The following is a 27,896-nucleotide window of genomic DNA, read 5'->3' on the forward strand; positions in this document are numbered from 1 at the left end:
AAGGGAAAGCTGGAATTGAGTTTGGGGGTAATTGCCCAAAACGTTTAGGAATTTGGGGCCAAAAAGGGGTCAAAAATAAGCAATTTTCTAGTTTCCAGACAATAACTTGTGTTCAAGTGTATGGATCTCTCTGAAATTGTACTGCAAGGTACCATACCACAAAGGGAAGGCTGGGATTGATTTTGGGGGTATTTGCCTCAAAATTTTAGGAATTAGGGGTCAAAAAGGGGCAAAAAAAAACAAGCATTTTTCTAGTTTCAGGACAATAACTTGTGTGTATTAAAGTGTATGGATCTTTCTGAAATTGTACTACAAGGTTCTATATCACAAAGGGAAAGCTGGAATTGAGTTTGGGGGTAATTTCCCAAAACGTTAAGAAATATGGGGCCAAAAATAAGCATTTTTCTAGTTTCCAGACAATAACTTGTGTTCAAGTGTATGGATCTCTCTGAAATTGTACTGCAAGGTACCATATCTTAAAGGGAAGGCTGGGATTGATTTTGGGTGTAATTGCCTCAAAATTTTAGGAATTAGGGGCCAAAAAGGGGCAAAAAAACAAGCATTTTTCTAGTTTCAGGACAATAACTTGTGTGTAAATATATGGATCTTTATGAAATTGTACTACAAGGTTTCATATCACAAAGGGAAAGCTGGGTTTGAGTTTGAGGTAATTGCCCTAAATGTTTAGGAATTTGGGGCCAAAAAGGGGCCAAAAAACAAGCATTTTTCTAGTTTCCAGACAATAACTTGTGTTCAAGTGTATGGATCTCTCTGAAATTGTACTGCAAGGTACCATACCACAAAGGGAAGGCTGGGATTGATTTTGGGGGTGATGAATCATAAGGGGGTTCAAATATTTGGGGGGGATTTTTTTTTCCTTTTTTTTTTTAAATTTTCCATTTTAAATTGGTTATTTCTGATTTATATATAAAAGCAAATAATAAGGATATGGTTTGAATAGGTAAATTAAGAATTTTTAAGTTCTTAGACCACATTCATTCTGTGTCAGAAACCTATGCTGTGTCAAATATTTAATCACAATCCAAATTCAGTGCTGTATCAAGCTTGAATGTTGTGTCCATACTTGCCCCAACTGTTCAGGGTTCAACCTCTGCGGTCGTATCAAGCTGTGCCCAGTGGAGCATTTTATTTAACTCCAAATTGCACAATTTGTCTCTTGCGAGTGAAAAACATATTTATATGTGTCGCACCCTAATGGTACTCTGGAGATGTCAATATATTGAACAAAGAACCAATTATTTCCCCCTTTACTTCAATGCAATTTTATCATAATTGAAAGGCAGATTTTTATTCCCTATATTAGACTGCCAAATTTCAATTACTTTCTTATACTAGTAGACCCCTTCATGGTTTCTTGGAGAATTCTTAGAGGACCATGACCGGCATTTAAGAGAGAAATACTGTTTTGAGTATTAACAGGGTCATTTTAATAACTTCCTGGTTAAAATGAAATATAAAATTTGGACCATTTACAATCATCCACCCTATACATTTCAGAATTATTTTAGACTTAACAGAAATTGAAAGTTTAATGAATACCCTTTGGATATACTATAAATTTAAGCATCTTTACATTTTTTTCCTCTTCATTCTTGCGTACTGGACTGGGATCATATTCCATATTATTTCTTGTATTTTAAATATTTTGTATGAAGTGCTCCATACTTAAAAAATTGTTAAGTGACATAAATCCTTGCAGCCCTTTGAATTTAATTGATGGTAGAAGATGCATTCTTAAATTTAGTTATATGAGACTGTTTGAAATTTTAGACTGATAATTAATAATTAAATCGAATTTTGTTTATTCTTATTTCTTATATTATAGGAGAACTAATAAAAAGTTGGGGTAGAGTTCCATTTTTACCTGGTCCATCACCTCCACCAGCTTTAGTAAGTATTCACCATTAACTTGCATTACGACATATTTACAAAATGTACTTGAGCATGTTCAAAGATAAAGTCAAGTTTGCACTACTTTGATCAAAGAACAATAAAGTCAAGTTGGTTTCTACTTGTATGCTTGATGTACAGTGTACTAGCTAGAATTTAAGGATAGAGGGGCACAAGTTAAAGATTATATGGGTACACTAGTCCTATTTTGAATACAAGTTTACAGAATTTCACCAAACTTGCTCAAACTCATCTTCAAGACATAATATAATATTGTGCACCTGCTATTTTAATTCTTAATCCAAATGAATTTTGGGCTTTCCAGTAAGAAAACAAGGATTTACCCATTTCTGACTAAATTATTAGACCTACAACACTCCTACCTTCCTTTGGGGACTAATATTTTTTTTATCATCACATTTTGATAATTTTTTAATGTGTAATTTTGTATTGTTATTTCAGAATACCCCAACAAGTCTGGCTACGACAGATCAACAAGAACAGATGAAAGCCTTACAGCAGATGCTTGTCCAACAACAAATGATGCAGCAACAGTTTTTAATGAGGTAAGGACATCTGTCTATTTATAGATCTATGTTTATTTTAGTTTACTGAAAATATATACTGTGGATTTTCATTTATTTTTTATGTTTGTTCAAGATTTTTCAATTAAGGGGGTAGAAAAAAAATTTCACTCTCAATTTTCATGTTTAATAAATGCTCTTCATTTTCCTATTTTATTTGGTCTTTTCACTTTTTGGAAAGATTGGAACTTTTGTTCAAAGCCTTTCCTAAGGCACCAGCCTCTCAAACATATAGTAGCACAGGTTAGCTACTAATTCTACAAAATGTATACACACCGAAATATAGTTCCCTGTAATTCTCATTTCTATGTACATGTGCACATATGAACTGTGAAACATTTTTGTTATATTTCTAAAGCTGTTCATTCAAGTATGTGTGTCTTTAGTTTTGTCAATTTACAGGCTAGTTTTGTCATTTTGCTTAGGTAAGAGTAATAATACATTACCAGCATGATTGACAACTGACATGATCACTGAACAATTAGAGAGAAGGTGGGGCATTAATTAGAATGTCTCACCTCCTTTTTATATGACCGCAAAAGCGGTCATATATTGGTGTGATGTTCGCGTCTGCGTCATTTGAAGACACATTGGTTTTCGCACAATAACTTTAGTTTAAGTGAATGGATCTCTATGAAATTTTACCATAAGGTTCAATACCACAAAAGGAAGGTTGGGATTGATTTTGGGGGTTATGGTACCAACAGTTAAGGAATTAGGGGCCCTAAAGGGGCCAAAAATAAGCATTTTTATACGCCCGTTTACGGGACGTATTATGGTATACTGTTGTCCGTCCGTCCGTCTGTCCGTCTGTCCGTCCGTCTGTCCGTCGTCAACATGTCGGACATTAACTCAAAAATGCTTTAACCAATTTGCATAAAACTTTGGTGAATTGTTTATATCTATTGACATGAGCTCCCTTTCGTTTTTTATAAAATTTAGATTTTACGTTTCCGAGTTATGGGGTTTTATTCATTAAAAAAAAGGGGGATTTTCCAGTTTTCGGACAATAAGTCAAGAATGCTTTCACCAACTTGCAAGAAATTGTGGTGAATTGTTTATATCTATTGACATGAGCTCCCTTTTGATTTTTATAAATTTTAGATTTTACGTTTCTGAGTTACAGGGTTTTATTCATAAAAAAAGGGGGGATTTTCCAGTTTTAGGACAAAAACTCAAAAATGCTTTCAGCAATTCTTATGAATATTTGGGGAATTGTTTGTATGTATTGATGTAAGCTCCCTTTAGAATTTTATAAATTTTACATTTTACATTTCTGAGTTATGGGGTTTTATTCATTAAAAAAAGGGGTGACTTTCCAGTTTTTGGACAATAACTCAAAACTGCTGTCACCAATTCTCATGAAACTTTGGTGAATTGTTTATATCTATTAACATGGGCTCCCTTTTGATTTTATAAATTTTAGATTTTACGTTTCCGAGTTACAGGGTTTTATTCATAAAAAAGGGGGGGATTTTCCAGTTTTCGGACAAAAACTCAAAAATGCTTTCAGCAATTCTTATGAAAATTTGGTGAATTGTTTGTATGTATTGATGTAAGCTCCCTTTAGAATTTTATAAATTTTACATTTTACATTTCTGAGTTATGGGGTTTTATTCATTAAAAAAAGGGTAGATTTTCCAGTTTTTGGACAATAACTCAAATTTGCTGTCACCAATTCTCATGAAAGTTTGGTGAATTGTTTATATCTATTGATGTAAGCTCCCTTTTTATTTTCATAAATTTCTAATATGACATTGAGAATAAATTGAACTTTATTTGTTTATAGTCTGAAAACAGATATACTAAGTATTGCACAACAGCAAGAACTCTTTAATTGAATATAAATTCAATTCATATAACCAATTTCAAGTTCTTTGACTACATTTATTCAGAAACCTATAATAAGTCAAATATTTAATTACAATCCAAATTCAGACCTGAATCAAGCTTGAATATTGTGTCCATTTTTGCCCCAACTGTTCAGGGTTGGACCTCTGCGGGCGTATCTAGCTGCGCTCAGCGAAGCAGTTTATTGTAACTTCCAGACCTTGTGTGTTAGTTTATGGAGCTCTCTGACATTGTACCACAAGGTTCCATATCACAAAGGGAATGCTGGGATTGATTTTGGGGGTAATTGCCTCAAAATTTTAGGAATTAGGGGGCAAAAAACAAGCATTTTTCCAGTTTCATGACAATAATTTGTGTGTAAGTGTATGGATCTTTCTGAAATTGTACTACAAGGTTCCATATCACAAAGGGAAAGCTGGAATTGAGTTTGGGGGTAATTGCCCAAAACGTTTAGGAATAAGGGGCCAAAAAGGGGCTAAAAATAAGCATTTTTCTAGTTTCCAGACAATAACTTGTGTTCAAGTGTATGGATCTCTCTGAAATTGTACTGCAAGGTACCATACCACAAAGGGAAGGCTGGGATTGATTTTGGGGGTAATTGCCTCAAAATATTAGGTATTAGGGGACTTAAAGGGGCAAAAAACAAGCCTTTTTCTAGTTTCAGGACAATAACTTGTGTAAGTGTATGGATTTTTATGAAATTGTACTACAAGGTTTCATATCACAAAGGGAAAGCTGGGTTTGAGTTTGGGGGTAATTGCCCTAAATGTTTAGGAATTTGGGGCCAAAAAGGGGCCAAAAATCAAGCTTTTTTACAGTTTCCAGACAATAACTTGTGTTCAAGTGTATGGATCTCTCTGAAATTGTACTGCAAGGTACCATACCACAAAGGGAAGGCTGGGATTGAGTTTGGGGGTGATGAATCATAAGGGGGTTCAAAAAAAAATTGTGGGGTGGGATTTTTTTTCCCTTTTTTTTTTATTTCCTTTTTTTCCTTTTTTTTTCTTTAAAATTTTCCATTTGAAGTTGGTTATTTTTTATTTATATATAAAAGCAAATATTATGATATGGTTTGATTTCATCAAAAATTGAAATATTGGGGTTCTTTGATATGCTCAATTTAACAATGTATTTAGATTCTTAATTTTTGGTCCTGTTTTCAAATTAGTCTACATTAAGGTCCAAAGGGTCCAAAATTAAACTTGGGGTTCTTTGAGATGCTGAATCTAACCGTGTATGTATTTAGATTTTGGATATTGGACCATAATAGGTAAATTAAAAATTTTTAAGTTCTTAGACCACTTTCATTCTGTGTCACATAATTAATCACAATCCAAATTCGGAGCTGTATCAAGCTTGAATGTTGTGTCCATACTTGCCCCAACTGTTCAGGGTTCGACCTCTGCAGTCGTTTCAAGCTGCGCCCAGCGGAGCATTTTATTTCTTCTGAAAAGGTGCTTATCCTTTTAAAGACCTGTGGAAAATGCAATGGTCTGCAATAGTCCTATATTAATGTTCTTTTTTGTCCACACCATACTTAAATATGATTTGAAATTATTCAAACTACTCTTCCAATCTTTCCATGAGTGATTTCCATCACTTTGATTTTATTTGAGTGTTACTGTATAGTGTTTTTTGTGTGTGGCATACAAAATCATAAGCCTTTTGTCTTTGATGAGTTTCCTTCTATATGCTTGAAAATTTATACTCGGCTAATAATATTGTTGACAAGGAAATGTCCAGGATTTTAGAAAATTTTATTTACTTATAATTACCAAAATATTTAGAATGCTGCAATGTACACAAAGAGAAACATGGTTTAGCCAATATTTTTCAACTTTATAATTTGTAGGCAAAACTCAAGGTAGATATTTATATGACCTGGATATTGAACTTACATGAAAATTGTTTATTTTTCCAGACAATTACAGATGCAACAAATTCAACAAGTGATGCAGCAATTACAGGAAAATGAACAGTTTAAAAACCTGCCACCATTACAGCAGCAACAGCTGGCCATGCAACTCATGTTAAAACAATCACCTGTCCCAATCATACCACAACAGTCACAGATGCAGAAATTATCACCCAGGTCAGTCAGTTATGACACTATTATTAGAACACTGCCAAGTCTACCAGCACAATAACTGGAAAAGGGGGATTTCCCTTACTATCATATAAAAAAATTGTTAGAAAGACTGAATTTTTCATCATGATGTAATTAATTTGAATTAGAAATTGGGTGGCATCACTTTTACTGTTCATGAGTTTTGCCCCTTTATAAACATAAAAATTGATGAATTTTTGGTTTCCGTTCTCTAACTTTAGTTTGCCTCAACCAAATGTTATGAAACTTATACACAATGCTTTTAATCACAAAACGGTCTTAACAATGTGAATCCTGCCTCTGTATGTGGAAGTTGACTCCTGCATATTCTCCATTTCTTTTTGTCAAGTTTGAATTTGGTTGGCGTCACATTCACCGTTCTCTAGTTATGTCACTTTATAAATGGAAACATTGCTGAACTTGCTGTTTCCGCATTAAGTTTGAAAGAAAACAAAACATCAATAGGAATTAGTTCATTGACTCTTGCATATTTACAAGTGGGGGCATCTGTGTCCCATGTACACATTCTTCTTTTAAATTTCAAATATTTAATGATTATATAATTTGAATGATATTTCAGTAGATCTCCGCCAACAGAATCAGTCTCACCATCAAATCCTAGTCATCCAGCATTTCATCGCTCTGCCTCACAACCAAACACATCAACAGAAGAATCAATATGGGACACAACTACCAAACAAAATATGGGTATGGTTACCATTACTTATTTGTCATGTGAAACTGACAGGGGGCCATAAGGTCAAGTTTTTTATTAGTCCCCTACCGACAAAGTCGAATGGGACTTTAGGTTTGCACTCCGTTCGTCTGTATGTCTGTCTGTCCGTCCGTCTGTCTGTCTGTCCATCTGTCAGTCCGGCAAATCAGTTTTCCAGACTTTTTTTCTTCGTGCTTGAAGATATTGATTTGATATTTGGTTTATTGATTTATCATGACAAGTTACAGGTCAAGTTCAATTTTCACGATTATAGCTTTTCTCTTTGTTCAGTTAAAGCCCTTTCCCTAGAATTAAATTTTTGATGAAATACTTATTAATTAGTAGATTTCTGTTCAAAGGGAAATAACTCATTTTTTAAAAGACTTTTAAAAGATTAAATGACATTTTGGATTTTTTTCCTTTTCTTTGGTAAATTGTTTGAAGAATTTAGTGGTAGGTTTGTTTGTCATTCTGGAAGATATTGATTTGATAATTAGTATATAGTTTAATCATGACAAGTTACAGATCAAGTTGGAATTTTGTTCCAGTCTGATAATTCTGTGCAGAGTTATGGTCTTTGGACATAGAAAATTCACTTAAATAATCAGTTTTCAACAGTTTTTTTCGTCATGCTTGAAGATTTTGACTTGATATTTTTATGTAGTTTACACCATGAAAAGTTATAGATCAAGTTAGAATTTCGTTCCATTACAATGAATTTGTAAATGGTAGGGGACTATGTATTGCCATACAATACTCACAGAATGCTTGTTGAGTTCTTTTTGGTCAAGGTTTAGTTCTCAATGTCGTATACAATTATAATATCCACATTAAAATTTAAAATTATTTCTGGACTTCAGCAAGTCAATTGACAATTCATGGGTCATTTGTATTTATTTTATTTAAGAATTTAATGCTTATTTTTTCGTAATTTTATTGGAAGTGGAAGCTCTTCATATAGAAAAGCAAAAAAAAGCTTTCAATACTTATAATTACATTATTGTCTTGCCTGTCATGAAAGTAGGGGAAGGCAAGACAGGTGTTGCTTTTCTGGCAATGTTGTTGGTGTCAACAATTGTTAAGTTTTCAGCTTACAGCAAAATGCCTTGAGTGTGTAGGTAAAGGTAATATATTTGGTTAGCTTGCTTGCTAGCTGAACCGTGAAGTCATTATTTAGTTAGGTATACTACCCTCCTTTAATAGTAGACTAGTCCGACAGATAACCAATCTATCTGTCTGTAGGACTACACTACTCCAAAAGGAGGGTAGTATACCTTACCTAATAATGATTTCATGGTTCAGCTAGCAAGCAAGCTAACCAAAGATATTACCTTAACCTACGCACTCAAGGCATTTTGCTGTAAGTCAGTTTGATAGGAACTACTTGTGATAGATCAACAGATATGTTCTATAAAGTTGCATTACTTTCAGTGCATATCAGTATGATGACTATTTCAAGGCCCTGACCCTAGGTCATGATCCAGCAACTTTGAATTAATAAGCAATGCTGCTGTCCATTAGATTTTCTCTTTCTGAATTTTCATGCTGCCAGGCAAGACAACTCTGTGTTAACAGTTTATTCTACAACATTAAGATTATGAGTAATATCAAGCTTTTCGCTTGTCTTCCTGTTTTTAGTTGTGACATTATCACAGGATGCATGTGTAGAAATAAAATACAATTTTGGAATGCCTTACGATTGTTGGCAGCCAATTAAAAGTTTGGATCTTATAAAGCATACAAGTAATGTGATTATTTATTTATAGTTTCAGGAGGCTGGTCGCAACCTACAAGTGTATGGGATTTAGATTCCAAAACCGCTATGACAAATACAGACCTAGAGATGCAGATAGAAAAAGCTAGAAAAGTGAGTTATATTAGAAACATTAACAATTTCAATTATAGATGAAGACTGTTAAGAAATTTGTACTATTAATTACATGCTATGAAATGGGAAGGGTCAGTAAGTCGGATTAAAAAAATATAACTATTTTTATGCCCCACCTACGATAGTAGAAGGGGTATTATGTTTTCTGGTCTGTGCATCCGTTTGTTCGTCCGTCAGTTCATCCGTCTGTCCCGCTTCAGGTTAAAGTTTTTGGTCAAGGTAGTTTTTGATGAAGTTGAATTTTAATGCCAAATTAGAGTGTTGACCCCAATTTCACGGTCCACTGAACATAGAAAATGATAGTGCAAGTGGGGCATCCGTGTACTATGGACACCTTCTTGTTTAATTTAAAGAATTTTAATGATTCAAAATGTAAGGATTCAGTTTGGAGATAGTTTTGTCTGAATGTGTTCATTTGTTAAAGATTGTCTTAAATCAAGTGAAATACACTGAAAAATTCACTTTCGTTATCAAATTCTAATTTGAAGTTTGAATCTAATACCAGAAGTAAATAGGGATTACTTTTTGTAAAGGTCAGAAATGGGACATAATTCTTTGTCAACCTTTGGCAACAATATATGAAAAATGCTGAGTGTATCCATCTTGAAATAAAGTATAGTGTAATTAACATGCCAGAAAATTAAATGAATAACAGAAAATTACTATGAAAATTAATAGATACAGGCATAATTTATTTCATGAAACATTTAATATGGGCTACAAGGTTTGACATTGGAAGCAAAAGTCAACATTTTTTCATTTAAATGAAATAAGTTCAAATATAAAGATTAAAAAAAAATCCTATTTGTTTCCAGGAAAAAGAAGAATTAGATAGAATAAGACAAGAAAAAGATGAAGAAGAAAGAAGAATTCATGAAGAGTTAAAAAGGCAACAAGAAGAAATGTTAAAACAACAGGAAGAGCTACGCAGACAAAAGGAGGAAATGGAGCGACAGACAATAGAAATCGAAAAACAAAGGCAGCTAGAATTACGGGTGGGTACATACTGAATAAACCTGTTATAAGGCCAAATGAAAATATTCCAGTTACATCCTGAAAAAAAATGGTGAGAAGGTCAGTTTTTTTGTTGGTTTTTTTTTTTTGGATTGTCTGGGGAATAAAATTGTGTGTTCACCAAGTCTGATTCCAGTATTATACAAGCCACTACCAGAAGTTCACCATTTTCTATATGTTTGGTTGTAAAATAAACAGGCATGTTACGTTTTAAGTTAATTTTGTTGCATTCTGTTAAGAATTTGTTGCATCGGGTAACTGGAACCACATATATATTTTTGTTTGGCCTAAATAGTAACTGAGGAAATAGGTAGCAACCATGCTCTCAGAGGTATATCTATTACTTACAGAAGAATTTTAACTTAGTAATTTACTTTAACATTTTATCAGCTGTGGCTATGTTGCTTGCAAGATTGTGCTAGTTTAGAGATAACTGTATTGTATTTGAAGCTTTGCGGATGTCCATCGGTAGTTTTACTGTTGCAAATTTAGTTTACCTGGCGATGCGGAGCGTAGACAGGTAAACAGATATTTGCGACAGTAAAACTACCGATGGACGTCCGCAAAGCTTCAAATACAATACAGTTATCTCTATTCTAATGCAAAAAAACAAATCATTCAATTTAAGTCATTGTTTCAGTGTAAAATTTTCATTAAACCAAAATTCCGCGAAATGATGTTATCTTCTTTGGAGCCTAAACTAGGTGACGTCATAGGTATGCTTCCGGCATTAAACATAAACACCGCACGTTTTCTGGCTTCTTGTCCACTTAAGAATGTAATAAAATATGATAAGAAGAAGATTTCTAAGTGCAAATTGTAAGTTTTTTTGTTTATTTTTGAAGAAATTACATGTCAATACATTCCGGAATTCAAAATGTTGGCTTCCTTAGTTACAGACAGGGAGATAGAGAATTTTACGCTTATTGTCATCCAATCAGAACCATTGATACAAAATAATTGCATTAGAATTGCAGGTTGTTTTTAATAACATATTGGATAAATATTGGAACTGCACTTAGTAAAAAATATAGATAAGCATGTTGTTCATTCTAAGCAGGGTTTATTGTCATATCACATTAAAATATTCTCCTCCTGAATGTGCATTTAAGAAAGTTTGCTACTCTTGTTTATGACTTTTTGTAAGATTTTCAGAATCCTCTAGTTTTATCCATGTAATTCCAATAAAAATTTTGCCCGCTAACCCTTACTTTTCTTTTCATAATTTTATAACATATAGCTCACCTGGCTCAAAATGACCTGATTATATCTCAAAAACAAGGACATGACCCTTTCATTTTTTTCTGCATTTAAGTACCTTTATTTATAAACTATCAATTTATAGTAGTCTTTTAAAAAGATTGTTATTTTGAAACAGAGGAGGGAATATCCTTTACTTGCAACTGGACATTAAACATCCATTCATCATCAACATTGCCATTCTAATATTTACTGCTGGATCAATTTTTATAAAGCCAAATAAGAAATTTTTGTTTTTATTTTACCATTGCTTCTTTCTTCTTTTATTAAATGTAATTTTATTATTGCATTCAGAGATTAGAGGAAGCAAGAAGACAGAACCAAGAAGAAGAGGAAAGAAAAAGGAGGGAAGCAGAGGAGGAAGAAAGAAGAAGAAAAGAAGACCAAATGAGAAAAGAAGAACAAATGAGACAGAAACAGGAAGAAGCAGTAAGAAGGAAAAGAGAAGATGATATTAGGTTAGTTGTAAAATTGCAATTCAATTTAAAAACGCCGTACTGTAAATTCAGAAATTTTTGTGTGCATTTATTTTGGCTATTGTTGAACAAAAATGCCAGATTAATGTCAACTATATAAAAAAAAATGTGGCATTAAAATAATGCTAACAAAATTTAAAATGCAACATATTATTTTTGCAAACCTCCCTTGTCGCAATTTTCACAAAAATAAAAACATTTCTGAATTTGCAATATATGTAAATGACACCCTGAAAGAAAGTTTTTCATCAAAATACGAGGGTTGGGGTTGGGTTAACAAAATAGAGAATAAAGTGTAGAAAGTAGGATAAAAAGATTTAAGAATAGAGAAAAATAAGGCAAAGAAATAAAGAAGAAAGAATAATAGTAAAAATATATGAATAAATAGATAAAAATGGTAAAAAAAAGTTCAAGAATAAAGAAATGAAAGACCGGATCCAGACCTTCAAAATGTTGATTATTACAAAGAAAAATGCTTCTACTTCTGTATCATTAGTTTTATAAATAAGATATTCTGAAATGATAAAATATTATACAATTACTGTCTTTTGATGAGGTAAATATGTGGTTTAATTGACTTTTGAAAAACTGAGATTATCCATTTTTCAAAAGTCAGTTAAACCACATATTTACTGAAACAAAAGAAAGTAATTGTTTTATTCCATATTCCTAGAAAAAAACAATGTTTTTAATGACAATTATTTACCTAAACTAATTGTACGTTTAGTGCGGTGAATATCCCTTTTCTTCAGGTACATCAAAAATTTGATCATTACGTTACATATAAAAGCACATGACCTTTAGCTCAGTGTCTCGGTGAATATACCTTTTCCATAAGTGAATATGCTGTTTTATTCAAAATCAAAATCATACAGAAATACCTGCTTAAATAATACCAATAAGGAATAATTTTTAATATTGCTTACATCAAATACACAAAATACTATAATGACCCCTAACCTCCCACATACATTTAAATGGAATAGCCCATAAAAAAATACACTTACATTAAAATTATTTCAAAACAATTGTATGCAGTAAATTGTTATTGTTGTTTATCTGTAGAAGAGAAGAGGAGATGAGACAACAACAGAGACAGATGATGGAACAACAACATAAACAGAGGGAGATGGAGGAACAACAAAAACAACAACAAGAAATACAGAGGCGACAGGTAAGTTGTGTCAAATATGAATAAAAAAGAGCTGTCGTGTGAAAGATGAATAAAAGAGATATGATGTTAAAGGCTTATAAAATGTAATGTGGTGTTAAAGATGGATAAACAGTGATGTATGAAAGATGAATAAAAAGTGAGGTAGTGTCAAAGATGAATAAAAAGTGAGGTAGTGTCAAAGATGAATAAAAAATGTGGTGGTGTGAAAAATGAATAAAAAGTGATGTGGTGTCAAAGATGAATAAAAAGTGATGTGATGTGAAAGATGAATAAAAAGTGATGTGGTATCAAAGATGAATAAAATGTGATGTGATGTGAAAGATGAGTAAAAAGAGATGTGGTGTCAAAGATGAGTAAAAAGTGATGTGGTGTCAAAGATGAATAAAAAGTGAGGTGTTGTCAAAGATGAATAAAAAATGATGTGGTGTGAAAGATGAGTAAAAAGAGATGTGGTGTCAAAGATGAGTAAAAAGTGATGTGGTGTCAAAGATGAATAAAAAGTGAGGTGGTGTCAAAGATGAATAAAAAGTGATGTGGTGTCAAAGATGAATAAAAAGTGAGGTGGTGTCAAAGATGAATAAAAAGTGAGGTGGTGTCAAAGATGAATAAAAAATGTGGTAGTGTGAAAAATGAATAAAAAGTGATGTGGTGTCAAAGATGATTAAAAAGAGATATGATGTTAAAGGCTTAAATAATGTGATGTGATGTTTAAGATGGATAAAAATAGATGTTATGTTAGTTAAAGATGAATAAAAAGTGATGTTATGTTGAAGATGAATAAAAAGTGAAGTGGTGTCAAAAATGATTAAAAAGGAATGGGGTGTTAAAAATGAATAAAAAGAGATGTGGTGTTAAAGAGGTATATTATGTGATGTGAGCTAAAAGAGGAATAAAATGTGTGTGGTTTAAAATGAATTAAAGAATAAAGGAGGTGGTGTGTCAAAGTTTATGAAACAGCAATTGGTTTACACAATAAAACCAAAAAAAGACAAATAGAGTGCAACAATAGGGAATTTTCCATAGCATATGAAACTATAAATCTTAAGTTCCTAACAAAGTTCACAGGTTTAACCATAGAGCTGCCAATTTTTCTAAAGAAAATGAACACTATGATATAACTTGGGAAAGACATTTACAAGGATCCTTATTTGAGACATGCATATGAGTACTACTCAGTTCTGTATAAAGGATTATACTACATATTGGAGTCTTGTCAATAATTAATGAAATATATGAGGATAAATGTCAATTTTAACTGTATAATATATTACAGGAGGAAGCCCGACAACAACAGGAACTACATAGGCAAAGACAACAACAAGAGGCCCTAAAGAGGTTACAACAGGAACAGATGGCAAATATACAGGTATAGTTACATATATTTAGTGAGAACTGCAGACCCTCACTAGAAAATGTCATTTCCTTATATTGATGATATATGTTTATTTTTGTGACACAAAAAAGTATGAATTTCAGGAAGATAAAAAAAAAAGTAAAAATCTTGGTAGGCTCAAGTGCAGAAATATCACTGGCTTAATTGTGAAACTAAAATTTTCACAAATTAAAATCTTAGATGAATATGGTAAAGTTGCAAATGATTAAAAATATTTATGGTGACCATGATTAATGAGCAAAACCAGTACTGTATAATAAGCTATGAATGGTCTTGTGATGACGAAACGTGAAACTATTCAAAAGAGAAAACCAATTGCCTGATTTATGCTAACACCAATAAATGATGGCAGACAGCATTAAACGACAACCACAGGTCTGCCACGCACCTGGGAAAATTGGAAAAAGCCAGGATATTCTAAGGTGCTCCTAGCCGGGAAAAGGTTGGGGAAAATCCCTGAAAGTCAAAATACCGGAAGTTTAAAAACAAATTGAATATCTCCCTTGTGCTGGTTGATTCCTATCTCGAAAATTGGTACCCGTATGTTTAACAGGTACTCATGAATGCATTTCTCAGGACATAATGTATGTGGCGAGTAAAAAGGGTTTTTCAGTATTCGATCACTTCTAACTTGGGACTTTGGTGTAACAGTTCAACATAAGAACAAACTGCAAGAATCTCATCAGATCAGTACTAAACACAAACATGTTTTCAAATACTTTTTGAATTTTGAGTGGGTATGCTTAGCAAGACAATGTGTGCACTCTTGTTAATGTTTTCTGTGTTTGTTAGGGCTATTCCATTAAAAAAATGTCGGAGGGTAGGAAGGCAAGTTTAATTATTGAATGTGGGGTCATGGGTCTTTTTTCAGTATGCATCTATTACCATTATGCAAAATTATCTAAAAAATGGTTCTTAGTTGTAGGGATATTTTGAAAGTCCTCTCCTACCCTCCCACATACATTTTAATGGAATAGCCCTTATTATTAAAGATATCTAATGTTTGGACTTGAATAAAATAGACTTACATACTTCATACTTGCAGTTACCACAACATGCACAATGGGCCAGTCAGCAGCAGCAGAGTTTGGAACAACAACAAAGAGCTAAGTCACTGCTAGAAATACAGGAACAGGAAGAAATGGAACGACAGAGACAAGAGGAGGTAATAAATCCTTTCACTGCATTCTAAGAAATACTATTCATGAGGTTACAGTCGATTTCAATGAGTGTGTAGCTAAAGGTAATATCTTTAGTTAGCTTGCTTGCTAGCTGAACCGTAAAGTCATTGTTCGGTAAGGTATACTACCCTCCGTTCGTAGTAGCCTAGTCCTACAGACAGATAGATTGGTCATCTGTCGGACTAGTCTACTATTAAAGGAGGGTAGTTTACCTAACCTAACAATGACTTCACGGTTCAGCTAGCAAGCAAGCTAACCAAAGATATTACCTTTGCCTACACACTCATTGAAATCGGCTGTAAATAAAAAGTGTGTGTTTAGGTTGTCATTTGCCAAAATCTGTTTAGTCTTATCGTTGCAGGGGACATAGAAATACTGGAGTTATATCATAGATTTATATCAGCTAGGTCTTGGACAAATTTAAAAATCAGTGCCGATCAATTATTTTTGAAAGAGTTATGGCACTTGGAAATATTGATTTGTATGGAATATTGCATTGTTAGTGCTCTGACATGTATATGTACAATTCTTGCAAAATTTTTATGAAACTTATATCATAGGTTTATATCAACAATGTCTCTGACAATTTTGAAAATAAGTGCTGATCAAATATTTCTTTTATGAGTTATGCCACTTGGTAATATTAATGATATCAGGAATTGTATTGCGTTTGCTCTCAAACCTTTATTTCTCTTTAAGTTATTACCCTTAAACCTTGCATCTTGGACAGATAAAATATGTGCAATGCAAGGGACATTGGAACTCTGTTCTTTTATTTAAGGAAAAATATGAATGTTAAACTTAATCTTGGATACACTAAATTTATAAATTTTACAACTATTCACCAGAGACAAAAGGACAAGGATTTTTACCATATTGTAAGTTATTAAAGGAATTCCATAACTGATTGTTTACAATTTAAAAGTCTTTTAAATTTTGATTGTTATTCTGTAGATACAGAGACAGTTAGAGGCACAGAGACAACAACAACAGGCCATACTACAGCAGCAGCAACAACAGAAGTCATGGTCAGGACAAATGTATGTTAATAGCAGAACACTGCATCACATCGAATGTACAAAACAGTCTTCACAATAAACTTTCCAATCTACAGACCTGAAGCTTAATTTTATGAAAATCTAAATTAGATTCTATTGGCCTGTGGAGATGATTTTTACAGGCCGACAAAATTTTTACAAGCCTGGGCTGGTGGGCCTGTGGTTAAGCTCGAAGACTGATAAAATGTGACAAAATTATTATTATACCCCCGCTTTAAAAAAGTGGGGGTATACTATTTTACCTCTGTCTGTTTGTCCGTCCCATGAATATCTTTCGTCGCATCTTTCTCAGGAACTACATCATAAGGATTTCTGAAATTTGGTTTCAGGGTTTATATTAGTCAGCTATACCGTGTGATGCGTTTTCAGATTCATCACTCAGCAACTTCCTGTTTACCGAACACTTGCATATTTGTACACTATTAAAATTAACCCGTTGCGGCGGGGGTATCATCAGTGAGTGAGCAGTAGCCCGCAGTTTCACTTGTTTAAAACTCCTCTACAATGGATCTTGATTTAATGCTGATCATATGGATCATAATAAATTTGTTGTATATGAACATGCATCAAAAATGAAATATTACATGCATAATGTTTGGTTTATATCAGAAAAACAACATTTTCATAAAGATTTTGTCATTGGAGAATTTTCAAATTTATGGGAAATTATAGATGAGTCTCTGCTTATTTTTGAGATATTCCGTTTAAAATGAATGTTTGAAAGGTAAAAAGAGAAGTATAAATTTTGGGTCATTTATAGTTATATGTCCATTGGATGTATGCAAAACTACTCGAAGAAAAATATGGATGTGGGAGATTTTTTTTAAATACATCTGTTATAATGGAACAGCCCTGACAAAATTTGAAAAACATGTATAAATATTTTGTGGAAATAACGAGAATTAAAAAATAAATGTGTAAGAATTGTATTTCTGATGCATGTCTTTTTTAAATGTTGAGGAAAATCCGGGTAAATAAAAAAAAAAGCCAAACTTGAGGGAAACAAGAATGTGTTCAAAGTACACAGATGCCCTACTCGCACTATCATTTTCTATGTTCAGTGGACCGTGAAATTGGGGTCAAAACTCTAATTTGGCATTAAAATTAGAAAGATCATATCATAGGGAACATGTGTACTAAGTTTCAAGTTGATTGGACTTCAACTTCATCAAAAACTACCTTGACCAATAACTTTTAACCTGAAGCGGGACAGACGGACGGATGCACGAACGGACGCACAGACTGAAAAACATAATGCCCCTAGGTGGGGCATAAAAATAATAATAACTTTATAATATGAGAGGCAAACAACCTAAACAAGTGCATTATTAAGTCTCCCAAACGAAGTTTGGGAAGACATTGTTTTTGCTCAGTTCTTATTATTTTTCTTCTTCTTCTTCTTCTTCTTCTTCTTCTTCTTCTTCTTCTTCTTCTTCTTCCACCGAACTTGTCCGCATCCATGCTCCAAAACCACTGGTCAGATTAACAGGGTTATACAATATGTTAGACTAACATGTCTAGTGTTGCAATCAGGGTTTTGTTTGTTCAATGGGGTTTATAAAGGGGTACTTTGAGGGGCATAAAGGAAGGAGGGGTTTACTATAGAACCCTATGGGATTTTATTTTTTTTTTATTTTCAAATGATTATAACTTGAAAACAGTTAGTGATAGACACAATCTTTGTAATTGAAAATGTTCTAAATGATAAAGCACATTAAATGAAATACAAGGTTAGTCACCAGGGGTCGTCCCCACCCCCTGTCATTTGAGAAAGTTCTAGTATCTTGTAAGTGGTAAAGATCCCCACTCCTTAACCATATATACTGTAAATTCAGAAATTATTGCGATGTTTTTATTATTGCGAAAAATGCGACAGGGTTATATTCGCAATAATTTAAACTCGCATTTTGAAATTTTTTATTTGAATTAAGCAGGATTTTTCTCAATATCGCAAAAATTAAAATGGCAATTTAGTCTAAAATGACAAAATCGCAATAATAAATGCACGCAATAATTTCTGAATTTACAGTATTCTGGTTGGTCATGCCAAGATGATTTGAATGATAAACAGGGTTAGTCCCCAGGGGTCGTTTAGACCCCCTGCCATTTTAAAAAGTTTAAATATCTTGTAAGTGGTCAGGATCCCTACCCCTTAACCATATATATGCTGGTTTGTCATGCCAAGATGATTTAAAAGATAAGCATGGTAAGACCCAAGGGGTCATCCCAACCCCCAGTCATTTGAATATGTTCAAATATCTTGTTAATGGTCGAGATCCCCACCCCTAAACCATATATATTCCTGTTTGTCATGTCATGAAGATTTGAATGATATATAGGAAAGGTCCCCAGGGTTTCCCCCCACCCCGAATGTTATAATACCTTGTAAATGGTTGAGATCCCCACCCCCTTAACCATATATATGCCTGTTTGTCATGTTCCAAAGATTTGAATAATATATAGGGTCAGTTCCCAGGTGTTCTCCCAACCCCAAATGTTCTAATATCTTGTAAATGGACGAGATCCACACCCCTAAATCATATATATTCCTGATCGTCATGTCACAAAGATTTGAATGATATATAGGGTCAGTCCCCAGGGGTCACCCCCTCCCAAATGTTCTAATATCTTGTAAATGGTTGAGATCTCCACCCCTAAACCATATTTATTCCTGTTCATCATTTCACATAGATTTGAATGACATGCAGGGTCAGTCCCTAGGCATTACTTATGCATATCACTTTACTGGACCAAACCAATTTGTACTGGACTTTGCCCAATATCAGGCGACCATAGGAATGACGAATTATGGGAGCTTCGTTTGGGAGACTTCGTAACAGCATTCTGTTACAATCATTTCTTGTTATTTTCTAGATTTCCATCTCAACAAAGTTCCAAATCATTAATAGAAATACAAGAGGAGCAAGCTCGGCAGCTAGATAAGGAAAGACAACGAAAACAACAACAACAACAAACCCAAGCCAAGGTCAATATATATATATGTTTATATAAGGATTTTTTTTAGAGTATATACTGTTAAATATCACCTAAATTAAGGATTTTTGACAGGTAAAAGTGATGTGATCTAAACAAAAAACAAAAAACAGTTCTTTAACCTAGCAGTCTGCACAGATAACCACTAGTCCGATGCCCAAGACTAGTAAAATTTTAAGCAGTCTGCACAGATAACCACTAGTCCAATGCCCAAGACTAGTAAAATTTTATTTGGACTAGAAGTATTTGCAAAACTTTGTTTAAACACATACTAAAAATGTTGGAACATTGGTCTTTGGATCAAAAGTTGGAAAAGATTTTAGTGCAGACAATTTAGGAAGCTTACTATAATGATAGGGTCAAACTTATATCACAATATGATATCAGCCTATATCCCATGTAAAGCAAGAATAACAATTATATCATGCTGGAGTGTCCTGATTTAAACATTAATTTCTATTCTGATCATTGTTTTTGTTCACAGGTTATATGTGCTCAAGCTCATATACCCTGTGCAGCCTATCGGGGAAACCAATCAAATTGCAGGATTGTCCGTGATATTTCACTCAAATATAATAAACTGAAATTTTTACTTTTATTTTACAGAATCTATCTATATCAGCAGCAAGTGCATGGAATGCTAGTGCACAGTCATCACATTGGGCCAGTGAAGGAGCATGGGGTAACCAAGCTAGAAGTCAGAATGGATCAGGATCTCTTGGATTCTGGGATGAAGCCATTGTATCTTCTAAAAGAGCACCTGCATCATCAAATAAAAAGTAATTTCTAGTTTTATCACTTTGGAGAACTTACCGATTTGGTTTATGCTTTAATAAAGGGAGAATTAAGCACCAAATTAACAGGTGTAATATGTGTCACTCTACCCTTAGGTGAGGGGGCGAGTACAATATTATAATTATAATATGGTAAGTAAGCTTGAATTTTTTTGGTCAACTTTAGGAAAATAGAACTGTTTTGTGTTGTTGCGAGTATGAGTTCTTAAGCAGACTGTATAGTTCTGTTAAAATCCACTTATTAGGGCCCTGCAAGCTTGTTCAGGGTGACATATTAGTTATAAGTCAGTATTCTGATTTTTATCATCAATAATTTCCTTAAAATAAATAACTTTTATTCTTTTCAGTTTGAATTTGAGGATGAGGCAAAAAAAAAAAAATATGTCTGTTTTCGGTAACCCGACCGACCCTACTTTTGAGTGCCGACCTTAAGTCATTTTATTCCCGTCATAAAGTGAAAAATTAACTGAACTTGTTTCAAAAGGGAAGTTAGAGTTGCCAATAAAATAAATCAATTGCCTGATACATCTAAATGTTCACAATCATGAATATGACAGCTGTTTTAAGAAACTTGTGACTCGTGTGATGAAATAAACACTTTGCCACCATTTTTTTCCAACCATTAACCAAGGGAAATAATCCAATCATTTAAAATATGGGTTAACTCATCCCATGGACAACTCGGACCACGGCAAGACGGACCGCATTACTCAAAATCATGTTGCAAAAAATAAATTTGGAAATACCAACCTATTGTTTTTAATGATGTAACCTTAAATACACATATATTTTATTTGGCCTGGTTTAGAAATAATTTGAAAGATCATATTGGTTGCCTGCTCTATTTGACAATAGAAGATTACTGTGTTCAACATATCTTTAATAAGTTTATTTTATTAAAATATAGATTCAGTGAAATGACAGTACGAATGCTTTCTCTCTCTATTAAAGTACTTTTAAATTAGGTTTATTATTTTTTTTCAGAGTGCAAGGTAATCCTACAGAATTTCCAGCATTAAAGGGAGGTAACCCGGTAAACACACCTTCAGTGCCTGTGTCTAAACCACAAAAACAATCAAAGATGAAGAAAGAGGAGGTAATATTCATATTCATCATGGATTGTATTTAGGAGGGTCTGGATGGGTTTACAGAATAGAGAATAATAGACCAAAAAATAAAGAATAGATATTCTCTTATGAAGGTGGCTGGTTATCTATTTCTTGCATGAATAGATATTTCTGATATCACACTGCACGGATGGTGATACGAAAACTGTGTTAAATTTGATTGGCTTATCCAGGATCAGGAGACGATATTACGACATTTCCATTGGATATTCGTTAGGTCATTGTTAACTTTCAAAGGTTAAGGCGATGTACATTTCGTCCATGGCAATGGACATATGTGATTTCATCAATTATATAATAAACAAACACACTTTTCACCTGGAAATCATTTTTTATACGACCGCAAAAAAAATTTTGTGGTCGTATATTTGTATGACGTCGTCGGCGTCGTCCGAAGACACATTGATTTTCGCACTCTAACTTTAGTTTAAGTGAATGGATCTCTATGAAATTTTACCACAAGGTTCAATACCACAAAAGGAAGGTTGGGATTGATTTTGGGGGTTATGGTACCAACAGTAAAGGAATAAGGGGCCAAAAAGGGGCCAAAAATAAGCATTTTTGTAACTTCCAGACATAACTTGTGTGTTAGTGTATGGATCTCTCTGAAATTGTACTGCAAGGTTCCATATCACAAAAGGAATGCTGGGATTGATTTTGGGGGTAATTGCCTCAAAATTTTAGGAATTAGGGGCCAAAAAAGGGGCAAAAAACAAGCATTTTTCTAGTTTCATGACATTAACTTGTGTGTAAGTGTATGGATCTTTCTGAAATTGTACTACAAGGTTCCATATCACAAAGGGAAAGCTGGGTTTGAGTTTGGGGGTAATTGCCCTAAACGTTCAGGAATTTGGGGCCAAAAAGGGGCCAAAAAACACATTTTTCTAGTTTCCAGACAATAAATTGTGTTCAAGTGTATGGATCTCTCTGAAATTGTACTGCAAGGTACCATACCACAAAGGGAAGGCTGGGATTGAGTTTGGGGGTGATGAATAATAAGGGGGTTCAAAAAATTTGGGGGGGGGGGATTTTTTTTTTTCTTTTTTTCCGTTTTTAGCTCACCTGGCCCGAAGGGCCAAGTGAGCTTTTCTCATCACTTGGCGTCCGTCGTCCGTCGTCGTCGTCGTTAACTTATTACATTTTGAACTTCTTCTAGAGAACCACTGAATGGAATGAAACCAAACATGGCATGAATGTTCCTTATGAGGTGCTGACCAAGTGTTGTTACTTTGAAGCCGATCCATCATCCAAGATGGCCGCCAGCCGGGGACTTAGTTTAACATAGGACCCTATGGGAAATACATACAAATGTCTTCTTTTAGAGAACCACTGAATGGAATGAAACCAAACATGGCATGAATGTTCCTTATGAGGTGCTGACCAAGTGTTGTTACTTTGAAGCCGATCCATCATCCCAAGATGGCCGCCAGTGGGGGACTAAGTTTAACATAGGACCTATGGGAAATACATACAAATGTCTTCTTTAAGAGAACCACTGAATGGAATGAAACAAAACATGGCATGCATGTTTCTTATGAGGTGCTGACCAAGTGTTGTTACTTTGAAGCCGATCCATAATCCAAGATGGCCGCCTTGGGGGGACTTAGTTTAACATAGGACCCTATGGGAAATATTTACAAATGTCTTCTTTTAGAGAACCACTGAATGGAATGAAACCAAACATGGCATGAATGTTCCTTATGAGGTGCTGACCAAGTGTTGTTACTTTGAAGCTGATCCATCATCCAAGATGGCCACCAGCTGGGGACAGTGTTTAAAAAAGGACCCAATGGACAATACATACAAATGTCTTCTTTTCGAGAACCACTGAATGGATTGAAACCAAACATGGCATGAATGTTCCTTATGAGGTGCTGTTGTTACTTTGAAGCTGATCCATCATCCAAGATGGCCGCCAGTGGGGGACTTAGTTTAACATAGGACCCTATGGGAAATACATACAAATGTCTTCTTTAAGAGAACCACTGAATGGAATGAAACCAAACATGGCATAAATGTTTCTTATGAGGTGCTGATGAAGTGTTGCTACTTTGTTGCTGATTTACTGTTCAAGATGGCCACCAGGATTTTTTATTAAATTACAGGGCCAATATTAAACCAAATTTGGCCTCACTCATTATTAGGGTATCTGTTATGATTTTAATCTATTTTAACATGATTTCCAAAACCAAAGAAGAATCAGGTGAGCGACACAGGCTCTTGAGAGCCTCTAGTTTTTTCTTTTAAAATTTTCCATTTTAAGTTGGTTATTTCTGATTTATATTTAAAAGCAAATAATAATGATATGGTAGGAGATACACACCAAACAGGATGTGTAAATTATTAAATAATAAGTATTGTGCAATAGCAAGAAATTTTCAATTGCACAGTATTGCACAATAGCAAGAAATCTTCAATTGCACAGTATTGCGCAATAGCAAGAAATCTTCAATTGCACAGTATTGCGCAATAGCAAGAAATATCCAATAGCACAATATTGCGCAATAGCAAGAAATTGTCAATTGTACAGTATTGCGCAATAGCAAGAAATATTTAATTGCACAGTATTGTGTAAAAGAAGATACTTCGTATAAATTGCTTATTTCTTGATCAATTTCAATGGGGTTTTATTCTTGAATTCTTGGGGTTCTTTAATATGCTGAATCTAACCGTGTATTTAGTTTTTGGATTTTGGGCCCCGTTTTTAAATTGGTCCACATTGAGGTCCAAAGGGTCCAAAATTAAACTTTGTTTGATTTCATCAAAAATTGAATTATTGGGGTTCTTTGATATGCCGAATCTAACCGTGTATTTAGATTCTTAATTTTTGGTTCGGTTTTCAAATTGGTCTACATTAAGGTCCAAAGGGTCCAAAATTAAACTTAGTTTGATTTTAACAAAAATTGAATTCTTAGGGTTCTTTGATATGCTGAATCTAAACATGTATTTAGATTTTTGATTATGGGCCCAGTTTTCAAGTTGGTCCAAATCGGGGTCCAAAATTAAACTTTGTTTGATTTCAACAAAAATTGAATATATGGGGTTGTTTGATATGCTGAATCTAACCATGTATTTAGATTTTTTATTTTTGGTCCCCGTTATCAACTTTGTCCACATTGAGGTCAAAAGGATCCAAAATTAAACTTTGTTTGATTTCATCAAAAATTGAATTCTTGGGGTTCTTTGATATGCTGAATCTAACCATGTATTTAGATTTTGGATATTGGACCATAATAGGTGAATGTCCAATTTAAAATTTTTAAGTTCTTAGACCACATTCATTCTGTGTCAGAAACCTATGCTGTGTCAAATATTTAATCACAATCCAAATGCAAAGCTGTATCAAGCTTGAATGTTGTGTCCATACTTGCCCCAACTGTTCAGGGTTCGACCTCTGCGGTCGTATCAAGCTGCGCCCTGCGGAGCATTTTATTTTATAAAATTTTATTACAATCTGAGTGTACAAATTTTTTAAAAATGTCTGATGTTGGAAGTTTGACTTTGGAAAAAGACATATGACATCATACTGGTATGTCCAAAAGACTAGATCAACGATTCACAATTTTTTTTATTTAACCCAATGAGAGTGTTAATCATAAGAGTAATAGGTTTAACTTGTGAGAATTGGATATCGCTTGATATCAACTCTCGATTTTTAATTTAAATAGTAATAATAAAAATCGTGGAAGGCTCCTTTATTATTGTATTGAAATTAAATAACTGGAGTTGATATCAAATGATAACCAATTCTCACTTGTTATGAAACCTATAAATAATGGGGTGCTAAGATATAATGATTAGACAAAAATGGCCTAAGAATTTATGAAAACAAAAATGAAGGAACCCCCTCCCCTCATCCAAATCCTAATTTAGTGCTGTTCCATAAAATATACATGGAATTCAAGGAAGCTGTTCAAAATCTTATCTATGGATGTGTTTTTTATGCCCCCGCCATAGCGGAAGGGGCATTAAGTTTTATCCTTGTCCGTCCATACGTACATCCATCCGTACGTCCCAGAGTTGGTTTCCGTTCTCTAACTCAAGTTTGCCTCAACCATATTTTATGAAACTTATACACAATGCTTATTTTGTACAGTGAAAATGTTAGGGAAATTCAAAAATTGTCTCTATCAGAGGAAAGATGTTTTATAGAAATATTTTATTATGGTATGGACACATATTAAGGGCTTTTGCATTGAAATTTTGCACGTGTATGAAGTATACTTTGGAAATTTAGGGGAGAATCATTTGATTTTCAGTTGGAGGCAGGAGCATCTTTTAAGTAAGGAATATTCATTTATTTTTTCACCACTTGAAAGTACACAGCTGTTCTGCATTAAGTTGGGCAGATATTTGTGTGGGCTTTTCCATTTCAAAAGTAAATTGAAAAATAATTTAAACTTAGACAAAAGGGATAAAGTTGTATGTCTCTATTGTAAATAAAAGCTTAGAAAAGACTAAAAATAATGCTTAATTGTTTTGTAGGAGGCTGTACAAAGGTTGTTTAAACAACCAAAACCTCAGGAAGACGGATTCTCAAATTGGTGTGAGATAGCTCTCAAAAGATTGGATACTTCAGTAGATAGTAAGCTTTCAAAAATTGTAGAAATCGTCTATGTAAAAATTTTAAGATCAGAAATAATGATCTTAACAAATAACTGATAAATTTCAAATTGAAAAAAGAAACAAAAATTTAAGATGAATATCTACCATGTAGTAACTTTTATTTTTAATGAGATTGCTATTGGGATATGCAATGTTGTAAAAAATAACAGATCCATATACCTTTGACCATTGGGAAAGGAATGAAAAATCTAAAGGTCAATAAAACTTCTACAACCATTTATATTTGCTCATGTCAAAGGCCAAAAAAAAAGAGAAAGAAATGAGTGGAAATTCTGATAAAAATAAAATAGAGAGAACATTAAAAAGGAAGGCAGTAGTCATAGGAATGTAAAACTTGCAGGGACAGGCACATTTGGAAAGTGATGTTAAAATCATGACAAAAATTTTAAATTAAAAAAATTGTTTACTTTTAGCATAACAGTTTCTATACAGAAAAAAATGTTTGCTATTAAAATGACAATATTTGTTATATTTGTTTTCCAGTTCCAACTTTTGTAGCATTTTTGTCAGAGGTGGAATCTCCTTATGAGGTAAGGATGACATTACACTCAGTTTATAATTAATATAGTTTCTAAATTTAACAACTTAAAGTTTCTAAAGTAAAATGCAGATGAAAGAATTTTCAACATGTAGTGATAGTAGGAAAATATCAGGATCAGCAAAAAATTTTCTTTTTTAAACAAATATCTTTATCTCAATTCTGTACAGAATAAGCCAGAAGTTTAATTTCTAAATAGATCTTTTGTCACATGGTAAGTGTTTGTAATTTCAGGTTCATGATTATGTACGATCATATCTTGGTGAAAGTAAATCTTCTAAGGACTTTGCTTGTAATTTCAGGTTCATGATTATGTACGATCATATCTCGGTGAAAGTAAATCTAAGGACTTTGCTTGTAATTTCAGGTTCATGATTATGTACGATCATATCTCGGTGAAAGTAAATCTTCTAAGGACTTTGCTTGTAATTTCAGGTTCATGATTATGTACGATCATATCTCGGTGAAAGTAAATCTTCTAAGGACTTTGCTTGTAATTTCAGGTTCATGATTATGTACGATCATATCTCGGTGAAAGTAAATCTTCTAAGGACTTTGCTTGTAATTTCAGGTTCATGATTATGTACGATCATATCTCGGTGAAAGTAAATCTTCTAAGGACTTTGCCAAACAGTTCCTGGAGAAGAGAAGCCAAACTCGTAATAAGGCAAAACCACCAGTTGTTGAGGTAAGGGTATAAAAATAAGAAGATGTGCTATGATTGCAAATGAGAGAACTGTCCAGACTAAGCGATGTAGAAGTTAGCAACTATGTGTCACCATACAGCCTTCAATAATGAGTAAAACCCATACCGCATAGCAAGCTATAAATGGCCCCCAAATAGCAAATGTAAAACATTGGAGAATATTAAAGGGCCTGTAAGAAATTAATGCACAAAACAATGAACGTAAAACAAATATGATATACAACAAACAACAACCACTGAATTATAGTTTGTTTAACTATCTGTTTAAATTCTAAAATATCTAACATGCCTCAAAGCCCAGTGTTCTCCATTTTTCACTAAGGTAAGGTGGGTGTTTTGAAAAAATCACTTGCAACCGGGTGTTTTTTTGTTTGTTTCAACATTTCCAACCAGGTTTTTATACGACCGCAAAAAAATTTTGAGGTCGTATATTGGTATGACGTTGGCGTCGTCGTCTTCGTCGTCGTCCGGCGTCGTCGTCCGAATACACAATGGTTTT

The 27,896-nt window shown here is 33.6% G+C and overlaps 1 protein-coding gene across 2 annotated transcripts in view; it reads left to right on the plus strand.

Moving 5' to 3' along the window:
* LOC127736417 (GRB10-interacting GYF protein 2-like) overlaps positions 1-27,896 on the plus strand; it is a 55,850-nt gene that overhangs the window by 21,114 nt on the left and 6,840 nt on the right. Inside the window, exons 12-28 of one of the 2 annotated variants that reach the window (XM_052246960.1) lie at positions 1,847-1,911; positions 2,374-2,477; positions 6,268-6,438; positions 7,034-7,161; positions 8,935-9,035; positions 9,872-10,051; positions 11,625-11,788; positions 12,872-12,980; positions 14,254-14,346; positions 15,419-15,538; positions 16,509-16,594; positions 19,487-19,598; positions 20,213-20,385; positions 21,385-21,496; positions 26,013-26,112; positions 26,637-26,683; positions 27,263-27,379. In XM_052246960.1, the coding sequence (XP_052102920.1) occupies positions 1,847-1,911; positions 2,374-2,477; positions 6,268-6,438; positions 7,034-7,161; positions 8,935-9,035; positions 9,872-10,051; positions 11,625-11,788; positions 12,872-12,980; positions 14,254-14,346; positions 15,419-15,538; positions 16,509-16,594; positions 19,487-19,598; positions 20,213-20,385; positions 21,385-21,496; positions 26,013-26,112; positions 26,637-26,683; positions 27,263-27,379 (1,982 nt within the window). The remainder of the gene's footprint in view (positions 1-1,846; positions 1,912-2,373; positions 2,478-6,267; positions 6,439-7,033; positions 7,162-8,934; positions 9,036-9,871; positions 10,052-11,624; positions 11,789-12,871; positions 12,981-14,253; positions 14,347-15,418; positions 15,539-16,508; positions 16,595-19,486; positions 19,599-20,212; positions 20,386-21,384; positions 21,497-26,012; positions 26,113-26,636; positions 26,684-27,262; positions 27,380-27,896) is intronic. The other variant, XM_052246961.1, reaches the window with a different exon arrangement.

This window comes from Mytilus californianus, unplaced genomic scaffold, assembly GCF_021869535.1.
Source record: "Mytilus californianus isolate M0D057914Y unplaced genomic scaffold, xbMytCali1.0.p SCAF_30, whole genome shotgun sequence".
Classification (NCBI taxonomy): Eukaryota; Metazoa; Mollusca; class Bivalvia; order Mytilida; family Mytilidae; genus Mytilus; species Mytilus californianus.